Source organism: Schistocerca nitens, chromosome 5 (genome assembly GCF_023898315.1).
Source record: "Schistocerca nitens isolate TAMUIC-IGC-003100 chromosome 5, iqSchNite1.1, whole genome shotgun sequence".
Lineage (NCBI taxonomy): Eukaryota > Metazoa > Arthropoda > Insecta > Orthoptera > Acrididae > Schistocerca > Schistocerca nitens.
Window position 1 is genome coordinate 863,603,281 of NC_064618.1, and position 20,162 is coordinate 863,623,442.

General features: G+C 46.5%; 1 protein-coding gene across 1 annotated transcript in view; it reads right to left on the reverse strand.

The window, feature by feature from the left end:
• Positions 1-20,162, reverse strand: part of LOC126260768 (probable cytochrome P450 4aa1) — a 255,821-nt gene that overhangs the window by 17,378 nt on the left and 218,281 nt on the right. Inside the window, exon 11 of the mRNA XM_049958107.1 lies at positions 19,096-19,345. Coding sequence (XP_049814064.1) covers positions 19,096-19,345 — 250 coding nt within the window. The remainder of the gene's footprint in view (positions 1-19,095; positions 19,346-20,162) is intronic.

Sequence of the window (20,162 nt, forward strand, 5' to 3'; positions counted from 1 at the left end):
AAGTATCGCGTTGTTATAATTGAAGTGTAGGTACTCAAGGATTACCAGTGTGGCAGTAACTTAGTAGATATGGTGATTCGTTAATGTGGAATCTACTTAAGCTGGAAAAACATTAGTTCCCATTTTCGCCACCAGGAGCAAATCTGGTGCAGTGCAGCAAGTCGTCGACATCTCATGTGCTCACATTGAACAAACTGTTCATAATAAAATCAACATTATACACCTTTCTTACTTTTTTGACCATTTCCGCCCACGTCCTGTTCCTAATGCAACACGTATGAAAGCATTTCTATAAGTCTTTCTTACATTCATAGGGCCAGTTTTGCACCTGGTAGCCAAATTTAGAACTATTTTTTTTTCTACCAAGCTTCGCTGCCATACGGTAATTACAGCGAACGTAGGATTTTTGTGAGTAGCTGCAGTTTGACTGTAGCCAGCCGACAGTCGCGGAAGGCGTGTGCTTTGTCCCTGGAGGCCCGTAGTCGGCAGCAGGTGCCTGGAGGCTGTCCCAGAGCGAGGTGTGGCGACGCCCCCTCCTTCGCTGCTGCCCGCTGCCCGCCGCCACAGTCCTTTGTTTCGCAGACGACCTCGGCGATCGACACTTTCGCTCAGGCGTTCTGACATTCCCGAAATGCTCCTCGGCGGTTCGAGGCCTTTTCGATTGCTGCCGACATTTGTATCCGAAGCTTATGTCAAGGCAGTCCTCGGTGTATCGCAATTACACAGCAGTATGCGCTTGTGAATGCAGGACGACACAGACCTCTTTGTGAGAGCGTTTTCTGAACAAAACGGTGTTCGGGCAGAAGTATCGAGTCACCAATAACAGACTCCGTGTTTTATCGCTTTGAGCAATGCACGCCTTCCTTATTGTACGGTTCATGACCTGGTGAAGTAACAAGAGCATGAGAGACACGCAATCTTCTTAATACGTTAACTACAAAGTACTTGTTACCTACGAAGTACATCTTCGTCCCCCTATTGTAGCGGACCATTTTGACTCCCTTACAACTGTAGAGTCTTTCACTACAAATTTAGACATTCACAGGCGCAGCATGGTTTTACGTTCCCTTAACATAGTCAGTACCCACCGTGAGCTACGAAGAGACAGCCAATATCAGACGATAACGTACCACATTTCTAGAGTAGAAATACGAGTAACAAGGACGAAGTAACTTCCAACGTTCTCGGGTGTACTGGCCGATAAAATTATCAAAGGTGGACGTCCGACGATTAGATCCGTTAGTACTCCCGAAATGGTTCGAAGCAGAATATACGCTGGGAAAGTCTCAGATCACATGAAGACGAAGTAAACCATTAGAGATATGACAAAAGATTCACGTAATCTTTAAGACACCATTAACTCTGGGTCGTCTGCGGCGGCTTGTATAATGATTTGGATGTAGCGGTAGATTATCGAAACAGTTTCACAGCAGATGCTGGTTGTAGTTCGTGCTTGCTGCGGTACTCATTGGGTATAATTCTAGCCGACAGTCTATTACAATGGACTGCTACCCGAATTTTCTTGGATGATACGAACGTGTTACGGCGGAGGTACTGTATCATCGGAACTCGGGGAAACAGAATCAGCGAACGGCGCGGCTTTCGGGATTTTTTAATGAAAGATCTGTCTTCAGTGAAAATCGTTGCCGACATTATTGGCTAGTAACGAATGTCTTGTCTGACGATCTCGCTGTTGTCTTCAACAAATATCAGTAGAGGGAACAGATGTCACGGGGGGCTTTCGATTGACATTTTATATAGTTCGTGTCTGTCAAAATGTAGTGTACCTCACATGGAGATTAACATTACCTTAGCAGGTCAATTAAATCCCACATTTTTCTCTTGAGTGCATGGCATAAAAACAACAGCCAAATAAAAAGAGGAAAGTAAATCCAACAATATCTCAATTTTTCATTATTATTCCCTCACGTACAGTCAGTTGTACGAGAAACCGTATGCCGTTATCTGTATGATGTATGAAATAAAAGACACTATTACACATGTTTACATGAAAATACATCTTCTTACTAATTGCACAATTACCTAATTGTTAATCCAATCACCGCCATCATCGATTATAGCTTGGCACCTCAGCCTACTCTCCGGTAAAGCCGGCCGCTGTGGCCGAGAGTTTCTAGGCCCTTCAGTCCGGAACCGCGCTGCTGCTACGGTCGCAGGTTCGAATCCTGCCTCGGGCATGGATGTGTGTGATGTCCTTAGGTTAGTTAGGTTTAAGTAGTTCTAAGTCTAGGGGACTGATTGATGACCTCAGATGTTAAGTTCAACAGTGCTTAGATCCATTTGAACCATTTTCTCCGGTAAATTATCCACGTTCCCAACCTCTAAATATCGTCTGACTCACATCGCTACGAATGTCTTTGACTTTCTTAGAGTTTCAACAGCAGCTCCACGTGAAAGCTTTGATCCCTTTGGATGCTTTACAAGAATAACAGCCTCGTGAGAATTGAGACATTTTGCACTCATTTTAAACTGCAACCGTCAAAACAAAACATTCAACTCTCACCCTGTTTATCGATACAGTGTGCAAAAGTGCATTGATTACAGATTCGAGACCACTACCAGAGACGTCACCGTGGATGTTACGTTTAAAATCATGGCGTGGAACTGACTGTACGAAATTCTTTTCTTCTAAGAATTATCTTGACACAAAAAAAGATAGACCTATCCAAGATAAGGCATTTATGGCTAATGTATTTGTTACAATGCAGTCATACTAAAGGAATTAACAGATAAAAGCAAGCACTCCTTTATCACTTGTCATAGCAGTGCAGTTCTCTGGGTGCCAGAGGCTGACTCGCTGGGCTGCCACGTGAAAAGTCGACGGCGGTTTTCCCGGATCGTCTCAGCCGAACCTCGTGCTCATTACTTTCCGATTTCTCCCTAATGGGCGCACTTTAGCCCATATCAGGTGATAAAGACTGAAGTTCTGCTGGCGTTCTCGTGTCATTCAGTCGGCCGAAGAGTGGAAAACGTTGCCTGCCCGAACCTCAACATATGTTCCGGATCTCAACGAATATTTAGGTAGCTTCAGAGCACCTTTGACCTTGATATCGAAAGCAAAAGCGTTAAAATATTCTCATTCACTTACGTAACCTCTGTTAATAGGCAAGAAGCATAAAATAAAGACAAAATTACACTAGAATCCATTAAAATTGCTACACCAAGAAGAAATGCAGTAGATAAACGGCTATTCATTTGACAAATATATTATACTAGAACTGACATGCGAGTACATTTTCACGCAATTTGGGTGCACAGATCCTGAGAAATCAGTACCCAGAACAACCACCTATGGCTGTAATAACGGCCATGATACGTCTGGGCATTGATTTAAACAGAGCTTGGATGGCCTGTACAGGTACAGCTGCCCATTCAGCTTCAACACGATACCACAGTTCAACAAGAGTAGTGACTGGTGTATTGTGACGAGCCAGTTGCTAGGCCACCATCGACCAGACGTTTTCAGTTGGTGAGTGATCTGGAGAATGTGCTGGCCAGGCAGCAGTCGAACATTTTCTGTATCCAGAAAGGCCCGTACAGGACATGCAACACGCGGTCGTGCATTATCCTGCTGAAATGTAGGATTTCGCAGTGATCGAATGAAGGGTAGAGCCACGGGTAACGTCCACTGTTCAAAGTGCCGTCAATGCGAACAAGAGGTAACCAATGGCACCACATACCATCACACCGGGTGATACGCCAGTATGGCGATGACGAATAAACGCGTCCAATGTGCGTTCACCGCGATGTCGCCAAACACGGATGCTACCATCATGACGCTGTAAACAGAACCTGGATTAATCTGAAAAAAATGACGTTTTGCCATTAGTGCACCCAGGTTCGTCGGCGAGTACACCATCGTAGGCGCTCCTGTCTGTGATGCAGCGTCAAGGGTAACCGCAGCTATGGTCTCCGAGCTGATGGTCCATGCCGCTGTAAACGTCGTCGAACTGTTCGTGCAGATGGTTGTTGGAAAAGCTAATCATTCGCATATCACAGCATCTTCTTCCTGTCGGTTAAATTTCGCGTCTGTAGCACGTCATCTTCGTGGTGCAGCAATTTTAATGGTCAGTAGTGTACATACTTGTCTGGAGTAGCACTTGGTAAGAGGTAAAGTGTTTTTGCACTCAGTAAGCAGTTGCTACTGCTGTATTACTCTTCGCAAAACAGTAGCGATGCTACCGTCTTTATTGTCAGATTTCTCATAAAAACTGATCTTTGAGTGACTAAAATACTTAAATTATCCCTGAATTTTAAACGCCTACGAGTTCACATTTCTATGCTGAAGCGGTGTCGACGATATTTAAATTAAACTGTGGCATCGATGCACTTCTCAAACAGTTCTTTCTTCTTTTTAATCTATACATCCACTTGGTATGACACGGCTTTTAGCCGGTTGTCCTTCAGCTACATATTTCTTCCATTGGGCTCTCTGACATTTCCGTAACAAACTTCGATCTGTTGAGGACATTCCTTTGTGCTACAGATTCTGTATTCAGACATTCCACGGTGCAGTAGTTCGTTGCTGACCCGTTTCACAGACAACACAGTCGTTCCTGTACGGGCATTTTCCTGACGAACCGATCAAGAAGACTTGTTGGTGCGATGGAAGTGGTCAGCTCTCGTCCAGTAGGTCTTTCCACCTGCTTGCGTCATACTGGCCGGCGGCGGTGATCTCAGAGCTCTCGAAAGCCCCGCGGCGTGCCAATGGCTTCCTCTGGGTCGTGACGCCGCTCTTGGCTTTCCGCCGTATGCATAATTCACCGCTGGCTCCTGGTGGCACGCAGGTCGGCGTATCGGTACGCCTGTCGTCTCCTAGCGATGTGTTGCACGCGACACGCTGGGTAATTTGACGGCTGGCCTCCTCTGCTGCTAGCCCATATACCCATCAGCGCTCCAACACCATCGGCGGTGTCCGCAGCTTTGTCTGGCTTCCATATGCCAGGTGTCGTATCAGCATATGATACTTTCAGAATGAGGTTTTCACTCTGCAGTGGAGTGTGCGCTGATACGAAACTTTCCTGGCAGATTGAAACTCTGTGCTACTGGCAGAAGTAAACCTGTGAGGAAGGGGCACTGGTAGAGCACTTGCCCGCGAAAGGCAAAGGTCCCGAGTTCGAGTCTCGATCCGGCACACAGTTTTAATCTGCCAGGAAAGTTTCATATCAGCGCACACTCCGCTGCAGAGTGAAAATCTCATTCTGGAAATATCCCCCAGGCTGTGGCTAAGCCATGTCTCCGCAATATCCTTTCTTTCAGGAGTGCTACTTCTGCAAGGTTCGCAGGAGAGCTTCTGTAAAGTTTGGAAGGTAGGAGACGAGGTACTGGCCGAAGTAAAGCTGTGAGGACGGGTCGTGAGTCGTGCTTGGGTAACTCAGTTGGTAGAGCACTTGCCCGCGAAAGGCAAAGGTCCTGAGTTGGAGTCTCGGTCCGGCACACAGTTTTAATCTGCCAGGGAAGTTTCACACGATGCTTTGTTACACTGGATACCATTGCTTCACTATAAAGATGTATTAAAACACACATACACAGACACACTCTTCTAAAAGACACTTTACACCACGTGCTTTATGTCAGACGAGACTTCAATGTGTCCTTGAGGACACGTCCGAATGCTTGTACTGGATACCGGACGAACGCTAGGCACGATCCACAGGTAGACCTTACTGTAAGTAAGATCCACGGTTGGCACGTTATATGAATGGGAAGTCCAGAGACGCGATGTAGTTTGTCAAAAAATACACATGGTCGCAATAATTGAACTATATGAAATAAAATCGTGATAAATTCTGAACGGTTTGCGATAGGAGTTTCAAACTTCACGGTTGGCCACGGGGCAATTTTTATGAGCTGTGTGGTTTGGTTTAGCGACGAAGCCCACTTTCATTTGGGTGGGTTCATCAATAAGCAAAATTTTCGCATTTGGGGAAGTGAGAGCCCGCATTTCGCGACCGAGAAGTCTCTTCATCCTCAACAGGTGACTGTGTGGTGTGCAATTTCCAGTCACGGAATAGCCGGTGCAATATTCCTTGATGGCACGCTAACTACCGAACGGTAGTTGAAGGTTTTGTAAGATGACTTCATCTCCATTACCCAAAGTGATTTCGACAAGGTGTGGTTCATGGAAATCGGAGCTCGACCCCATCGAAGCAGGAGAGTGTCTGATGTACTGGAGGAGAACTTTGGGGACCGCATTCTGGCTCTTGGGTACCCGGACGCCACTAGCATGGGCCTCGATTGGGTATCACAATCTCCGGATTTCAACACATGCGACCTCTTTTTATGGGACTATATTAAAGACAAGGTGTACAGTAATAACCCCAAAACCATTGCTGAGCTGAAAACAGCCATTCAGGAGGTCATCCGACAGCACCGATGTTCCGACACTTCAGCAGGTCATGCATAATTTCGCTGTTCGTCTGCGACATATCATCGCCAATAATGGCAAGCATTTAGAACCTAAATCCAAATATCTGTAGTGATGTTTACCTGTTGACTAAGGTGTTTGTGTGCCGTAGTTTGTAATTAATTTACATTTTTTTCATATAGTTCAATAGTTGTCTCACTGTATATCAAGCATTGTTCGTAACACTTTGGCGAGCAGTGTTCTGTTGGAATGCAGCTGCCAGAGTGTATTGAAGTAGGTGGACAATTCCAACAATGCGATCTCACAATTCAGAACAGCCGTAATTGGGAAGGCAGATGTCGAGTTCACAAAGATTCACTCCATGAGCCATCTGTCTTGATTACTTACCTTGCCCTCAGGGCATCACCACTCTACAACAACGTCTAAGCGACCGGCTCAGTAATTCAGCATAGTCTCTTGTTCAAATTGGTTCAAATGGTTCAAATGGCTCTGAGCACTATGGGACTTAACATCTACGGTCATCAGTCCCCTAGAATTTAGAACTACTTAAACCTAACTAACCTAAGGACATCACACACATCCATGCCCGAGGCAGGATTCGAACCTGCGACCGTAGCAGTCGCGCGGCTCCGGACAGAGCGCCTAGAACCGCTAGACCACCGCGTTCAAATGGCTCTAAGCATTATGGGGTTTAACATCGGAGGTCATCAGTCCCCTAGACTTACAACTACTTAAAGCTAACTAACCTAAGGACATCACACACATCCATGCCCGAGGCAAAATCGAACCTGCGACCGTAGCAGCACTGCGGTTCCGGACTGCAGCGCCTAGAACCGCTCGCCCACAGCGGCCGGCAATCTCTTGTAAAAAGACTTTTTTTCACTGCAATAAAAAACCGAGTAAGGTGGTGCTGTGGTTGAGGCACGTTATGGAATGTCGTGGTTCAAAATTTTAGTCCAACTCTCCTGGGTGATATTTCCCGTGGTTTCACTAGATCACTTTAATCGAATTTCGCTAAGACATCCTTAAAGATGGATCGCCTAGTCCAGTCCGACCTTGTGTTCCAGTCCTAATGATTCAGTCATGGACGGGTTCGTTAACACTAGTTTTTCCAATCTTCTCCCAATGCTGACAAGATTATTGTAGTCAGGATCAGTTACCATCACCAGTACCTCGGCAAGGAATACTTGTACACAGTCCTCGAAGCAGCTGATGCCAAGAAAACTTCGGCAGAAACAACACAACTGAAGCAATGCTCCAGCATTGGGCAACAGTTGAAAAGAAGTAACGTTCGAAACCGACATTACATTTTTTTTCCACTCTATAGTGGAGAGTAATTCCTATGTAACAGAACTGCATACACATCTTTATAACGAGCATACAGCATGTCATGTGGTTTTATATATGCCGCTGTATGGCTGCATTTGGTGATTTGTGACCGAATCTACCCGTCACAGAGAATTGCAACTCCAATGATCGACGTACTTGACGACGGTGTGTTCATGTACGAAGTTATACTGACATCCGATGATGTCATCGCTTCCTTTGTCAGGCAGCGTATTATAAGCATTCACTGTCACGTCCGAACACATAAACTGCATCACTGAATAAGGCTATAAAGTAACGAGACAAAACGGTCCTGCTGAGTACGGCCAATATTAAATTTCGAGAAATACATAATTTTGTAGTGGTAGAGGAAGAGATACAAATGTGGAATAGGGGTGCTTATATAGAATACTATGATTTCTCGTCTTGTAAGTGCTGTACTTCGGTTAGCTGCTTAAAAACTACGTTCAGCAATTGTATATTGCTTTGGGACGCATTCATATTACAGTTATATATGACGGTAGTATCTGTTCCCGAAAGAACAGTTACCGTGGATGACCATGCAGCTCTGCTAGAAATGAAATGGTAATTAAATGGACACCCTAGCTGCAAACAGGCGTTGATGTATTTCATTGGGGACATGTTGAAAATGTGTGGCCCGACCGGGACTCGAACCCGGGAACTCCTGCTTACATGGCAGACGCTCTATCCATCTGAGCCACCGCGGGCACAGAGGATAGTGCCTCTGCAGGGACTTATCCCTTGCTCGCTCCCCTGTTTGCAGCTAGGGTGTCCATTTAATTACCATTTCATATTACAGTTGGCAGCCACTACGAGTGAGTGAAACCATTTTAACCGAATTTACTAGGAGGCATGATTGTTGCGGGCTGCTGCTTTTCAGTTTCATTATTATCATAATACATAAATTATTAATGTATTTTGTAGACAGACATTTAACTAATACCATAAATCGTAAAATGTCGTGCTTGTTGTCTATTTAATTTTCGACTTCATTTGCGTTTCAGAATTTCAAGATGGGTGTGTCACTAATACGGAATACTAGTATTCTATATTTGCACCCTAGTACTTTCGCAATTATAGAAATTGTTTCAGAAATAACTTCACGATGTAGAAAGCAGTGGGATGAATCTGGTAAGTAAATAACAGTTTAAAATGTTAGAGAAAGAGAAAGGGCCACACCACAAATCTGAATGTTGTAAATCTCGCACGCGATACCATGTCAAAACTTTGTGTCTGCATCCTCATGCCTCCCACAAGATGCAATAGGACGTTCTTGACTTCTTTGAAACCCTGTTACTCTGTGCTTATTCGCGTGTGGATGAGGGAAAATGCAGGTCCAGTAACAAACATGGACATCGCCGAACTGAATGGGAAGGTCTACCGAAGTGCCAGAGAGAGGACATAGCAGTCAATTGGTTTAATGTGACAGTAATATATCCGTTAAAACCTCATATTTTCACTGATAAAGGTTTCATTGCCAACAATGAAGGAATAATTAAATATTTACCTAATTATCCAGTGAATGAACCAATTGCAGGAGCGGCTTCTAAAAGTGGAAAGGCTAGTGTTGAAGTCGAGGGAGAAACAGCTGCTGGCACATCTGAAATTATGGCTTGACAAATCGCACCCGTTGCACAAATAAAGAAGAGGCCAGGAATGAAGGGAAGAAAAGCAGATCGTTCAGCAGTCGTTACCTTGTTTTCTTCGAAGAGATCTGTTGAAGCATCGACGACAGCAAAAAATAAACCGGAGACAAAGAAGCAGAGGCAGCCAAAGCCTAGGATCTAAGAACCACCTGTTTCTGAGGATCATGTTTTAAGTGTGAGAGATGATTGCTAGTAGAGTTCTGGCCAACAGTGTTCGCACTAATGATGGTGGCAGTTGTTCTTTTTCTCAGGTAAATTTTCGCAGAACGATGCAGGAGAAGAATGGATGACGTGTGTAATGTGCGAAATGAGGGCGCACACTGAATGTAAGTGTTACGATAAAGGACGATATGTGGATGACTTCAGCAAGTGAAATTACGAGGGTTCCCAAGAAGTAATGCACCGCTTTTTTTTCAACATTTCTTTATTGAACGTAATGAGAATTACACGCACGAAACAATGGTGCTTTATCTACACACCCTATTTTTCCACGTAATCTCAATCCCGTTCTATGGACTTCCTCCAACGCGAAACAAGGGCGTGTATGTCCTGTCGGTACCAATTCTTGTCCTGGTGGCGGAGGCAGTGCTTCACTTTATGAATCACCTCCTCATCGTCTTCAAAATATCTTCCAGGGATGCCATTCATTAATGGTCCAAACAAGTGGAAGTAGGAGCGGGCTAGGTCAGTGCTGTAGGGTGGATGGCGTAAGACTGTCCAACCCTGTTTTGCGATGTGTTCAGCAGTCCTCAGATTTGTTTGGGGCTGAGCGTTATCGTGCTGCAGCAAAACATGTTGTGGTTTGCAGTGTCGCTGAAGTCGCTGGAAGCGCGTTTTGAGTTTTGTTAATGTGTTGACATATGCTTCTGAGTTAATGGTTCCACCTCTTGCCATCACACCAATGAGAATCACAGCTTCACACTCCCAGAAAACCAGCGGAAGCAGTTTCTCTAAATTTTGTCTTGTGTGTGGAGTGGGAATGGCGTCATTCCATCGACTGTCGTTTTGTTTCGGGCTCAAAATGGTGAACCCAGGTTTCATCACCTGCCACAATGCCCCTCAGCTTCAAAATGTTGCAACAAACCAAGACAAATGTTTTTTCAGTACGATTTGTGATCCACCGTTAGACACCGCGGGACCCATCTTGACAACATTTTTGAATATACAAGAGTGCGGATAATTGCGTCCACACTTCCTTTGCTGATTGACAGACGCAGCGCCAACTTCCGAGTCGTAAAGCGTCTCTCCTCGCGAATGACATCAGCTCGCTTCAGCATGTCAGGAGTGACAGCCGTGGATGGTCTCTCCGACGGCTACAAATCGTGGAGCTCCGCCGAACCGCCTTCTGATGATCTCACCCTCCATGCCCAGCGACTAACTGTACTTCTCTCGACAGCAGGTGCTCCACAGACTTTGCACAAGCGTTCGTGAATATTCCCCACAGTTTGTTTTTCTGCAGTTGCGCGTGACGTACATCACTTACAGACACCATTTTGAAACTGTCCCGTAGCTACGCTATCTGTCGGAAGACTTCAAATAATACATACGTAACGTTTCACATTCGTACTATTGTTTTCGGCTGAGAAGAAAAATGCGGTGCATTACTTTCTGGGCAAACCTTGTACACACAGTAAGGAATTTAATAACTGGAAATGGTATATTACGTGTGTTTTTCTATTGTGTTGTTATGTTTTACAGTATCTGAAGTCTTCACGTGTTGTCAGCCGAGTAGCGTTGTCGGCTCGTAGCAACGTTTCGATGAAATGCGTCTCCATCACCTTCAGGCGAAGTGACTTCGCCTGAAGATGATTGAGACGCATTCTATCGAAACGTTGCTACGAGACAACGATGCTACTCGGCTGACAACACGTGAAGACTTCGTATATGAAACTCGCCGAGGAAGCCTGCACTCACATATGTTTTATAGTGTTTCCTTTGACAGTGAATTATTAGATTTTCAATTATTTGTTTTAACTTTAACACACTTGAAACGAATGGAGTATTCCATATTTGTACCTCATAGTCTGAAGTGCCAAAAATGTGAAACTTTGTGTTAAGCCTAGTTTAGAAACGTTCCTAATGTAGTACGTATTCGAAAATATAGGAAGCATTAAAATATATGGGAAAGTATGTGCTACGGATATTTTGTTTGCTTAATATGAAAAACTGAAATTTACGAACGAAAAACAGAGTGGTATTCCATATGTTTACCACATCGAGTAGAAGTGATATCTGGCGTTCCGCAAGGTAGTGTCATAGGCCCTCTGCTGTTCCTGATTTATGTAAATGATCTAGGTGATAATCTGAGCAGCCCCCTTAGATTGTTTGCAGGTGACGCTGTAATTTATCGTCTAGTAAAATCATCAGACGATCAATTCCAGTTACAAAATGATCTAGAGAGAATTTCTGTACGGTGCGAAAAGTGGCAGTTAGCACTAAACAAAGAAAAGTGGAATCTCATCCACATCGGTACTAAAAGAAATAAGATAAATTTTGGGTATATGATAAATCGCACAAATCTAAGGGCTGTCAATTTGACTAAATAACTAGGAATTACAATTACGAGCAACTTAAATTGGAAAGATCACACAGATAATATTGTGGGGAAGGCGAAACAAAGACTGTGCTTTGTTGGCAGAACACTTAGAATATGCGACAAACCCAGTAAAGAGAGAGCCTACATTACACTTGTCCCTCCTCTGCTGGAATATTCCTGCGCGGTGTGGGATCCTTACCATGTAGGATTGACGGAGGACATTGAAAAAGTGCAAAGAAGGGCAGATCGTTTCGTGTTATCGTGCATTAGGGGTGATATGTTACGCGAGTTGGGGTGGCAGTCACTGAAACAAAGGCGGTTTTCTTTGAGGCGAGATTTACGAAATTTCAATTACCACTTTCTCTTCCGAATGCGAAAATATTTTGTTGAGACTCGCCTACGTAGGGAGAAATGATCATAATAATAAAATAAGAGAAATCAGAGCTCCAACGGAAAGATTTAGGTGTTCCTTTTTCCCACGTGCCATTCGAGAGTGGAGTGGTAGAGAAGTAGTAGGAACATGGTTCGATGAACCCTCTGCCAGGCATTTGAGTGTGAATTGCAGAGTAACCATGTAGATGTAGATGTAGATGTAGATGTAGATGTAGATGTAGATGTACACTGTTCGGGAATGAGAATATGCTTTCACATGTTAAGGGGGGTAGGACGTCAAACGGTCCGACTTGGAGCAGGAGAGGCACCACAGGACATTTTAATTTCCACTGTCTATCCTTTTACAAATAAATTAATAAAACTTTGAAAGCATGATCAGTAAGGATTCAGGATTTATACTCATATAAGTGGAAGCTCAAAAATGTAACAAATACATTTTTTTACATATGAAATTTCAGCATTTTTTTTTTCACTTACTACTGGCTGCATTTGTTGCTATAGGTACACTTTTCTTCCTAAGTAAAGGAGATTCTTCGATGAATTTCGCACAGCATACAAACTATAGTTACATGTGAAACTTCCTGGCAGATTAAAACTGTGTGCCGGGCCGGGACTCGAACTCGGGACCTTTGCCTTTCGTGGGCAAGTGCTCTACCAATTTTTTTTTTTCCAACGCCTTAACCACTTTTTTTAACTACTTAAACCTAACAAACTTTTGTTTTGCGGGCAAGTGCTCTACCGACCCTTTTTTTTGGGGAGTGAGGCTTTTTATTTATTTATTTTATATGAAGGAAGGTAGGAGAAACAGAAACCTTTATTATTCACAAAATAAACATAGTACGTCCTGACACATGAAAACTGTTCTGGAAGGAACCTCGCTGCCGTCCTACCATGCAGCATGAAATAACAACAAAATCGAAGTGTGGCCACCTCCAGCACCCTAAAGAAAAGTATTTTGGATATGAAAACAAAATTTGAAGTACATCCATTTGCTAACTGTTCAAGCGTGAGTTTTTCGTAGGTCGCATACTCGCATAGTGTTCTTAGTCGATCACTTTACTTGGTCGGTTTCACAAAGAAAGCACCGCCGCTCATCTTTGCGCACCCGGCACACCCCAAGTATATGGCAGGTCCGCAAAAACCGTTACTAGGAAATTGGCATACTAATCTTTGTACTTTTGTAGCCGTAATAGTGTTGTGTGTCCATCTTGCAAGTATTGCCAGTAATCCAGGACGTTCAGTACGTTCTGACGTGTGCCTCTATAAATGTAATGGACCGTCATACCTGTGATCCACGCCACTGCGTTCGTCTTATGACGCGGAAAATACGTTTCCTCTGGAAAAAATACTATGTCAGAACAGACTGCTGTATAGATAGTGCGCCGCATGAACGCTATTATCTTTCTTGCGAGAGTTCAGACAGCCGATGCCTCGCCGCAGACCAGCCGATGGTCGTCCGTATCCAGCACGCCGCATTGCTGACACAAGGGCGAATCCGCCAAATGTATTGCGTACTTTTTATCATTTGTAGGGTATTTTCGGTTGACGACAATGTACCATGTTGATCTGACTGATGTAGGTAGGTGGGAGTGGTGGACCGTGCGCCACACCACGTGCCAATTAACAGCTGGATGTTTGCGTTCCACCCTATTCCGGGCGATCTGTCGAAGAAGCAGATGGTACACGTCCTTCGATGTCGACTGTCGGGTCGTCGGTAAACGCTCTCGAACGTAACTGTGTTCCACGATGAACGTGCGCACATACGTTAAAGGGGGCGACATATGGCCGACACTGACTGGAGGGAAGATGCGACGTTGGTACGAGTTCTTCGATGATCGTCCCCGTAAGCGAGTGGTTCCTGTTGCGCCACCGTTTGAGCATAGTATTAATAAACATGGCACGCGCCTTCTCGTGCACGTTCACTAAACCAACGCCCCCCTCTCGCGCTGGGAGGGTAAGCGTGTTGTACTGTACCTTAAAGAGTTGTCCCAGGCACACATAGTACCCAAAAGCCGCCTGAATCCTCATAGCCATCGTGCGCGTCAAGGGGAGAAGGTGTGTCAGGTGGCACATCATGGGCGCGAGATAAAGGTTGACGAGTGACACTTGCTTCAGCATATCCATCGACCGTAGGGCGTTTAGTCGTACTGCCGTGCAGACTATGAGTAACAGTCTTCGGTAGTTGTCCACAGCCGTTCTCGCTGTCTCTTTATGAAAGGTGATACCCAAACAGCGGAGGGTTTCCACCGCCGGTAAGGGTCCTTCCGTTCCTGGTTCTACTCCACGCCCCACATGCATGAATTGTGATTTTCGGTAGTTGACCACACTTCCAGCTGCCATCCCATACGTCTGTAGCCAATCCAGTGCTGTTTGAGTCTCCCTCTCATTCCGTACGAGGAACACAATATCATCCGCGTATGCTCTGCATTTGAATGATAAATGCCGTAGAGACATCCCGGTAAGACGGCGGCGAAGGCCTGCGAGACGCGGTTCTAAGGCGATCGCATAAAGGAGGATAGACGAGGGGCAACCCTGTCTCACTGATCTTAAGATGTTAAAATACTCAGTTCTCCCTCCGTTGACCACCATCGCTGCTCTGGCGCCGTGCAACAGCCGCATCACAGCATTGGTCAATAATGGCGAGCCACCCATCCTGTCCATCACCGCCGCGAGGTACACATGATCCACGCGATCAAAAGCATGATCGAAATCTACAGCAACCATCGCCCCCCGCAGGCGGCATGCAGCCGCGAGGGCGACGACGTCACGATAGTCTCCCAAGGCTGTATGGATATTACTGATGCCGCCAAGACAAGTCTGATCGGCATGTATTCGATTCTCCAGCGACTTTTTGATACGACTTCCCAGGATGCGCATGAAGATCTTGTAGTCACTATTAAGGAGGGTCAAGGGGCGATAATCACAAGGCCGTTTGCCACCACGGGGCTTCGGTATCTGTATCATAAGCCCTTCCGTGAATTGAATGTGAACCGGTACTTCTTGCCGCAGAAGCTCATTAAACATACATAGCCACATCGGTGTCATAATGGTCACAAAGGCACGGTAAAATTCCAACAGGAATCCGTCTGGACCTGGGGACTTGTTGCAAGCACCTCGTGTAATCGCTTCCTCCAGCTCTTCACACGTAATTTCAGATAACCCGTCTGCTTCCCCGTTCACACTCGTCGCGTCTGGGATCTCTTCCAGGACGTTCCCCAGCTCCCTCTGACCCTCCCCGTTGCTCGCATAGAATCTGCTAAAATGATCCGTGAACGCCTGTGCTATGCCCCTTTGTGTTGTAAAACGACGGCCATCGCCGAGATCGATCTCATGTATTAAATTCCTGCGTCTTCTTCATCTTTCCTTTATCACATAATGCATCGAGGGAACCTCGTTGGGCAGGAAATCCTGCGACCTCGCGCGTATCATCGTACCTGCCATCCTCTGCGTCGCAAGTTGTACCAGCTTCGCCTTAACTCGGTGGAAGGCCGTCTGGCGTTCTGGTGTAGGTGGTTGAGCTAACAGTTCCCGGAGAGCCGTAAAGTAAAACTCAGTGGTCGTGCGCTGCCATTGAGAAACCTCCTTCCCGTAACCTATTAACGTCCTCCGTAAAGCCGGCTTCGCGCACTCGATCCACCACTGCATGACAGAACCGAAAGAATTTCGTCGACGGAGGCAGCCATGCCACGCGTCCTCCACCATGCGTCGGCATTCTGCATCTCGCAGGTGGGAGACGTTCGTCTTCCAATTACCCCTCCGTCTCCATACCTGCTGTCTGTCAAGGTTAACCGTACAAATATATGCCTCGTGGTCTGTAAACGCTGTCGGCCATATTTCTGCGTCCACCGTTGACATTGCTAACGCCCTTGAAACGTAGATTCGGTCCAAACGGCCCGCGGAGTGGCTAGTAAAAAATGTATATCCTGGTTGGTTGCGATACTTCAGGTCCCATGTATCGACTAATTCCATCCCGTTGACCAGCTCCCTAAGTTCTTGGCTAGTAGTATAGTTAGGTTGTTGGTCCTTTCTGTCGAGCACACAATTAAAATCTCCGCCGAGTATGCAACCATCGTATCGTCCCTGGAACAACGGTGCAACCTCATGGGCGTAAAAATCTGCTCTGTCCCTTCTCTTATCCGAGCCTGACGGTGCGTATATGTTGATCAAACGTATTCCTCCTATGGTCACGGCCGTACCACGGGCGGAAGGCAAATACTCTACTTCGTCTGCACGTATCCCTTCCTTTAATAGTATAGCTGTGCCAACGCCTCTCTCGTCACACGGGGAACAGTAAATGTCGTAACCGTAAAAGTCCGAGGGGGGAAGTACCCGAACTTCCTATAATAGCGCTATGTCTAAATCCGCAGCCTTTATCATGTCACTGAGCATCTTGATTTTTACCGGCGTCCCAATGCTATTGATGTTAACAGACCCTATCCGATAAGCTTGTTGCATGGCGGTCAACGTAGATAGGGTACCGTACGGTCGCTAATTTTGCCGTACATAGACTGCTGTCGTACTAACGTCCCCCGCCGTCCCCTCATATGGTCTTCCGTTATTCCGTGCACTCTTCCGGTCTTACACCGGGAGAGTGCGTGGGAGCAGTTCCTCCGGCATCATCTGTTCCCCACGGGGGTGGCTCTTCTGACCAGTCCCCTAGTGTCCCATCGTTGTCGTGCGGTGCAGGCGCCGTAGCCTCCTCAGTAGCCTGTTGCCGTCTATCGAGCTCCTTCGCTGTGTCTGGTGCATCGTCAGCGGTAGGTCGTGACGCCGTCCCGCTGGCCACCGATGCATCCACGCTAGGCAGTTCTTCTGTATCCATCGTCGTCTGTTGTGTACCCGTAAACTTCTCAGAATTGTCTATTAGATCAGAGTGGTCGTCCTCCACCGTGAGGCGGCGCTTCTTCCGGCGTTTTGGTGATCGCTGTTTTCGTTGCCGGGCCTCGGAATCAGAGGTCAGCATGGTCTCCAGTTGTTCGTGGGGGACGTCGGAATCGTGCGCCGTCGTATTATCGACGTCTCCAAGTGCCTTATCTGAAGGGGCCGCAAGTGGAACCGAAGAGAGGGCGTCCTGTGACTGCTGCAGGCGGTCCAGCGCAACGTCGTCTTTCTGTGGCTCGCCACGATCCGCCGCTGTCTGTGTGTTCTGGTACGCGTCTGTCTCGCGGCCCACATCATCGCGTAATGCGGCGACGTAAGTCATGGGGAGCACAGTCGGATGCGGCGTGAGGGGTGGATCATCCCGTGGCAGCTGTAATAACCTTCGTTGAGCACACTCAGAACCTATGTGTCCCTCCTTCCCACATCCAGAGCACGTCCTTGGTTGTCCGTCGCCCTACAACCGGCGATGTACCAGTATGACGGGACGTGTTTTCGGAGTTCGATCCGTATTTGTCTGACGCCATTGAGGACAGGATACGTCTTGAAACTCGCCCATTTTTCAGCCACGTGGGATAGGACCGTTCCGTAAGGACGCAGGGCGTCTGTCACCAATTCTTCTGGCACTTCAAATGGATGCTCAAAGACGCGGATCGTTCGGAGGCCCATGCCGGCGTGTTCAACTCTTACCGCTCCAACATTCCCGTCCGAATGACAGAAACGAAGTCCTTGTCGGTGTCGAAGTAGTAGTTCGTCACATGCCGCTTCATTTATAAGCTTGACATAAACCACGCTGCTGACTATAGAGAAGTGTATTCCAACTAGAACGTCAGGTTCGATTTTCACCTCGTCCCGTAAATAACGTTCGATCTCGTAAGCCTTCGGTCGAGCATATTCGTTAACAAAACTAAATTTCAGTGTCGATTTGCGGAACGACAAGGCCATGATTCGTTCTATGTATACCGCGACACACCGCTACACACTTAACGTAAACACATCTCGCACAGACGTGCGGCAGGGACGTAAACACCGTCCGAACCGCTGCGCCGCCGAAGGCTGAATGAACTGAGCTACCCATGCACGACTCACGCCCCGTCCTCACAGCTTTACTTCTGCCAGTACCTCGTCTCCTACCTTCCAAACTTTACAGAAGCTCTCCTGCGAACCTTGCAGAACTAACACTTCTGAAAGAAAGGATATTGCGGAGACATGGCTTCTGCAAAGTTTGGAAGTAGGAGACGAGGCACTGGCAGAAGTACAGCTGTGAGGACGGGGCGTGAGTCGTGCTTGGGTAGCTCAGTTGGTAGAGCACTCGCCCGCGAAAGGCAAAGGTCCTGAGTTCGAGTCTCGGCCCGGCACACAGTTTTAATCTGCCAGGAAATTTCATATCAGCGCACACTCCGCTGCAGAGTGAAAATCTCATTCTGGAAATATAGTTACATTTGTATTAAACTCTAGAGTTTATTTAATTTATGAAAAAATGAATGAATTGTTACATTTTAGACTTCTTGTTTAGAAAAAACTCAATTTTTATAGTTGATTACCTCAATTTTTACCACAGTTTTTAATAGATTTGGAAAATTCTAGAGTTTCATACACCTGTAAGTACTGCTTGTATGCTGTGCAAAATTCATCGAAGAATATCTCTTACTTAGGCAGAAAAGTGTACCTGAAATTTCACATGTAAAAAAGAAGGTATTTTGCTACGTTTTTGAAGTTCCACTGCTTTGAGTCCTCAATCCGTCCTGGTCATGCTGACAAAATTTTATGTATTTATTTGTAGAAGTATAGACAGTGGATATTATAATGTCCCGTGGTGCCTCTCCTGCTCCAGGTCAGCCCGTTTGACGTCCCACCCCCCTTAACACTGGGCTGCAGGAGCGGCGCCGCCAGCCCGCGACACGCACCTATGACGAGGTCGTCGCCGAGGCGGCGAGCGATGAGCGGCACGCTGGGGAAGAGGCGGAGCGCCTCACGCACGCACTGGTCCAGGTACTTCATCCGCGACAGGTCCTCGCGCGTCGGCGGCCTCCCGCAGTCGGTGCCGCCCTCGTAGAAGATGGCGCGCAGCTCCTCCATGGCGCGCTCCTGGCACTCGGGGTTCTTGGCCAGCAGGAACGTGCAGAACGCCACCGCCGCGCCTACCGAGTCCTGGCCCTGCAACCACCAGCAAAGCCAACCGCACTGAAACACGAGTCTCACAGTATGTTCCCGTACCACTTGTCGAAACAAAACACCTCCAGTCGCTTTGAGGAATCACTTTCGGCTCTACATTACGCCAGCTTCTACATCTACATAGATACTCCGCAATCCACCATACGGTGCGTGGCGGAGGCTACCTCGTACCACAACTAGCATCTTCTCTCCCTGCTCCACTCCCAAACAGAACGAGGGAAAAATGACCGCCTATATGCCTCTGTACGAGCCCTAATCCCTCTTATCTTATCTTTGTGGTCTTTCCGCGAAATGTAAGTTGGCGGCAGTAAAACTGTACTGCAGTCAGCCTCAAATGCTGGTTCCCTCAATTTCCTCAGTAGCGATTCACGAAAAGAACGCCTCCTTTCCTCTAGAGACTCTCACCCGAGTTCCTGAAGCATTTCCGTAACACTCGCGTGATTATCAAACCTACCAGTAACAAATCTATCAGCCCGCCTCTGAATTGCTTCTACGTCCTCCCTCAATCCGATCTGATAGGGATCCCAAACGCTCGAGCAGTACTCAAGAATAGGTCGTATTAGTGTTTTATAAGCGGTCTCCTTTACAGATGAACCACATCTTCCCAAAATTCTACCAATGAACCGAAGACGACTATCCGCCTTCCCCACAACATGCTTGTCCCACTTCATATCGCTCTGCAATGTTACGCCCCAATGTTCCAAAATTTGAAACACGAACAGCTGCTAGCATGAGTTTCTTAGAAGTAGATACCTTAGGGGTTGCGAAGCAACTGAAATCGCTTGATACGGGCAAGTCT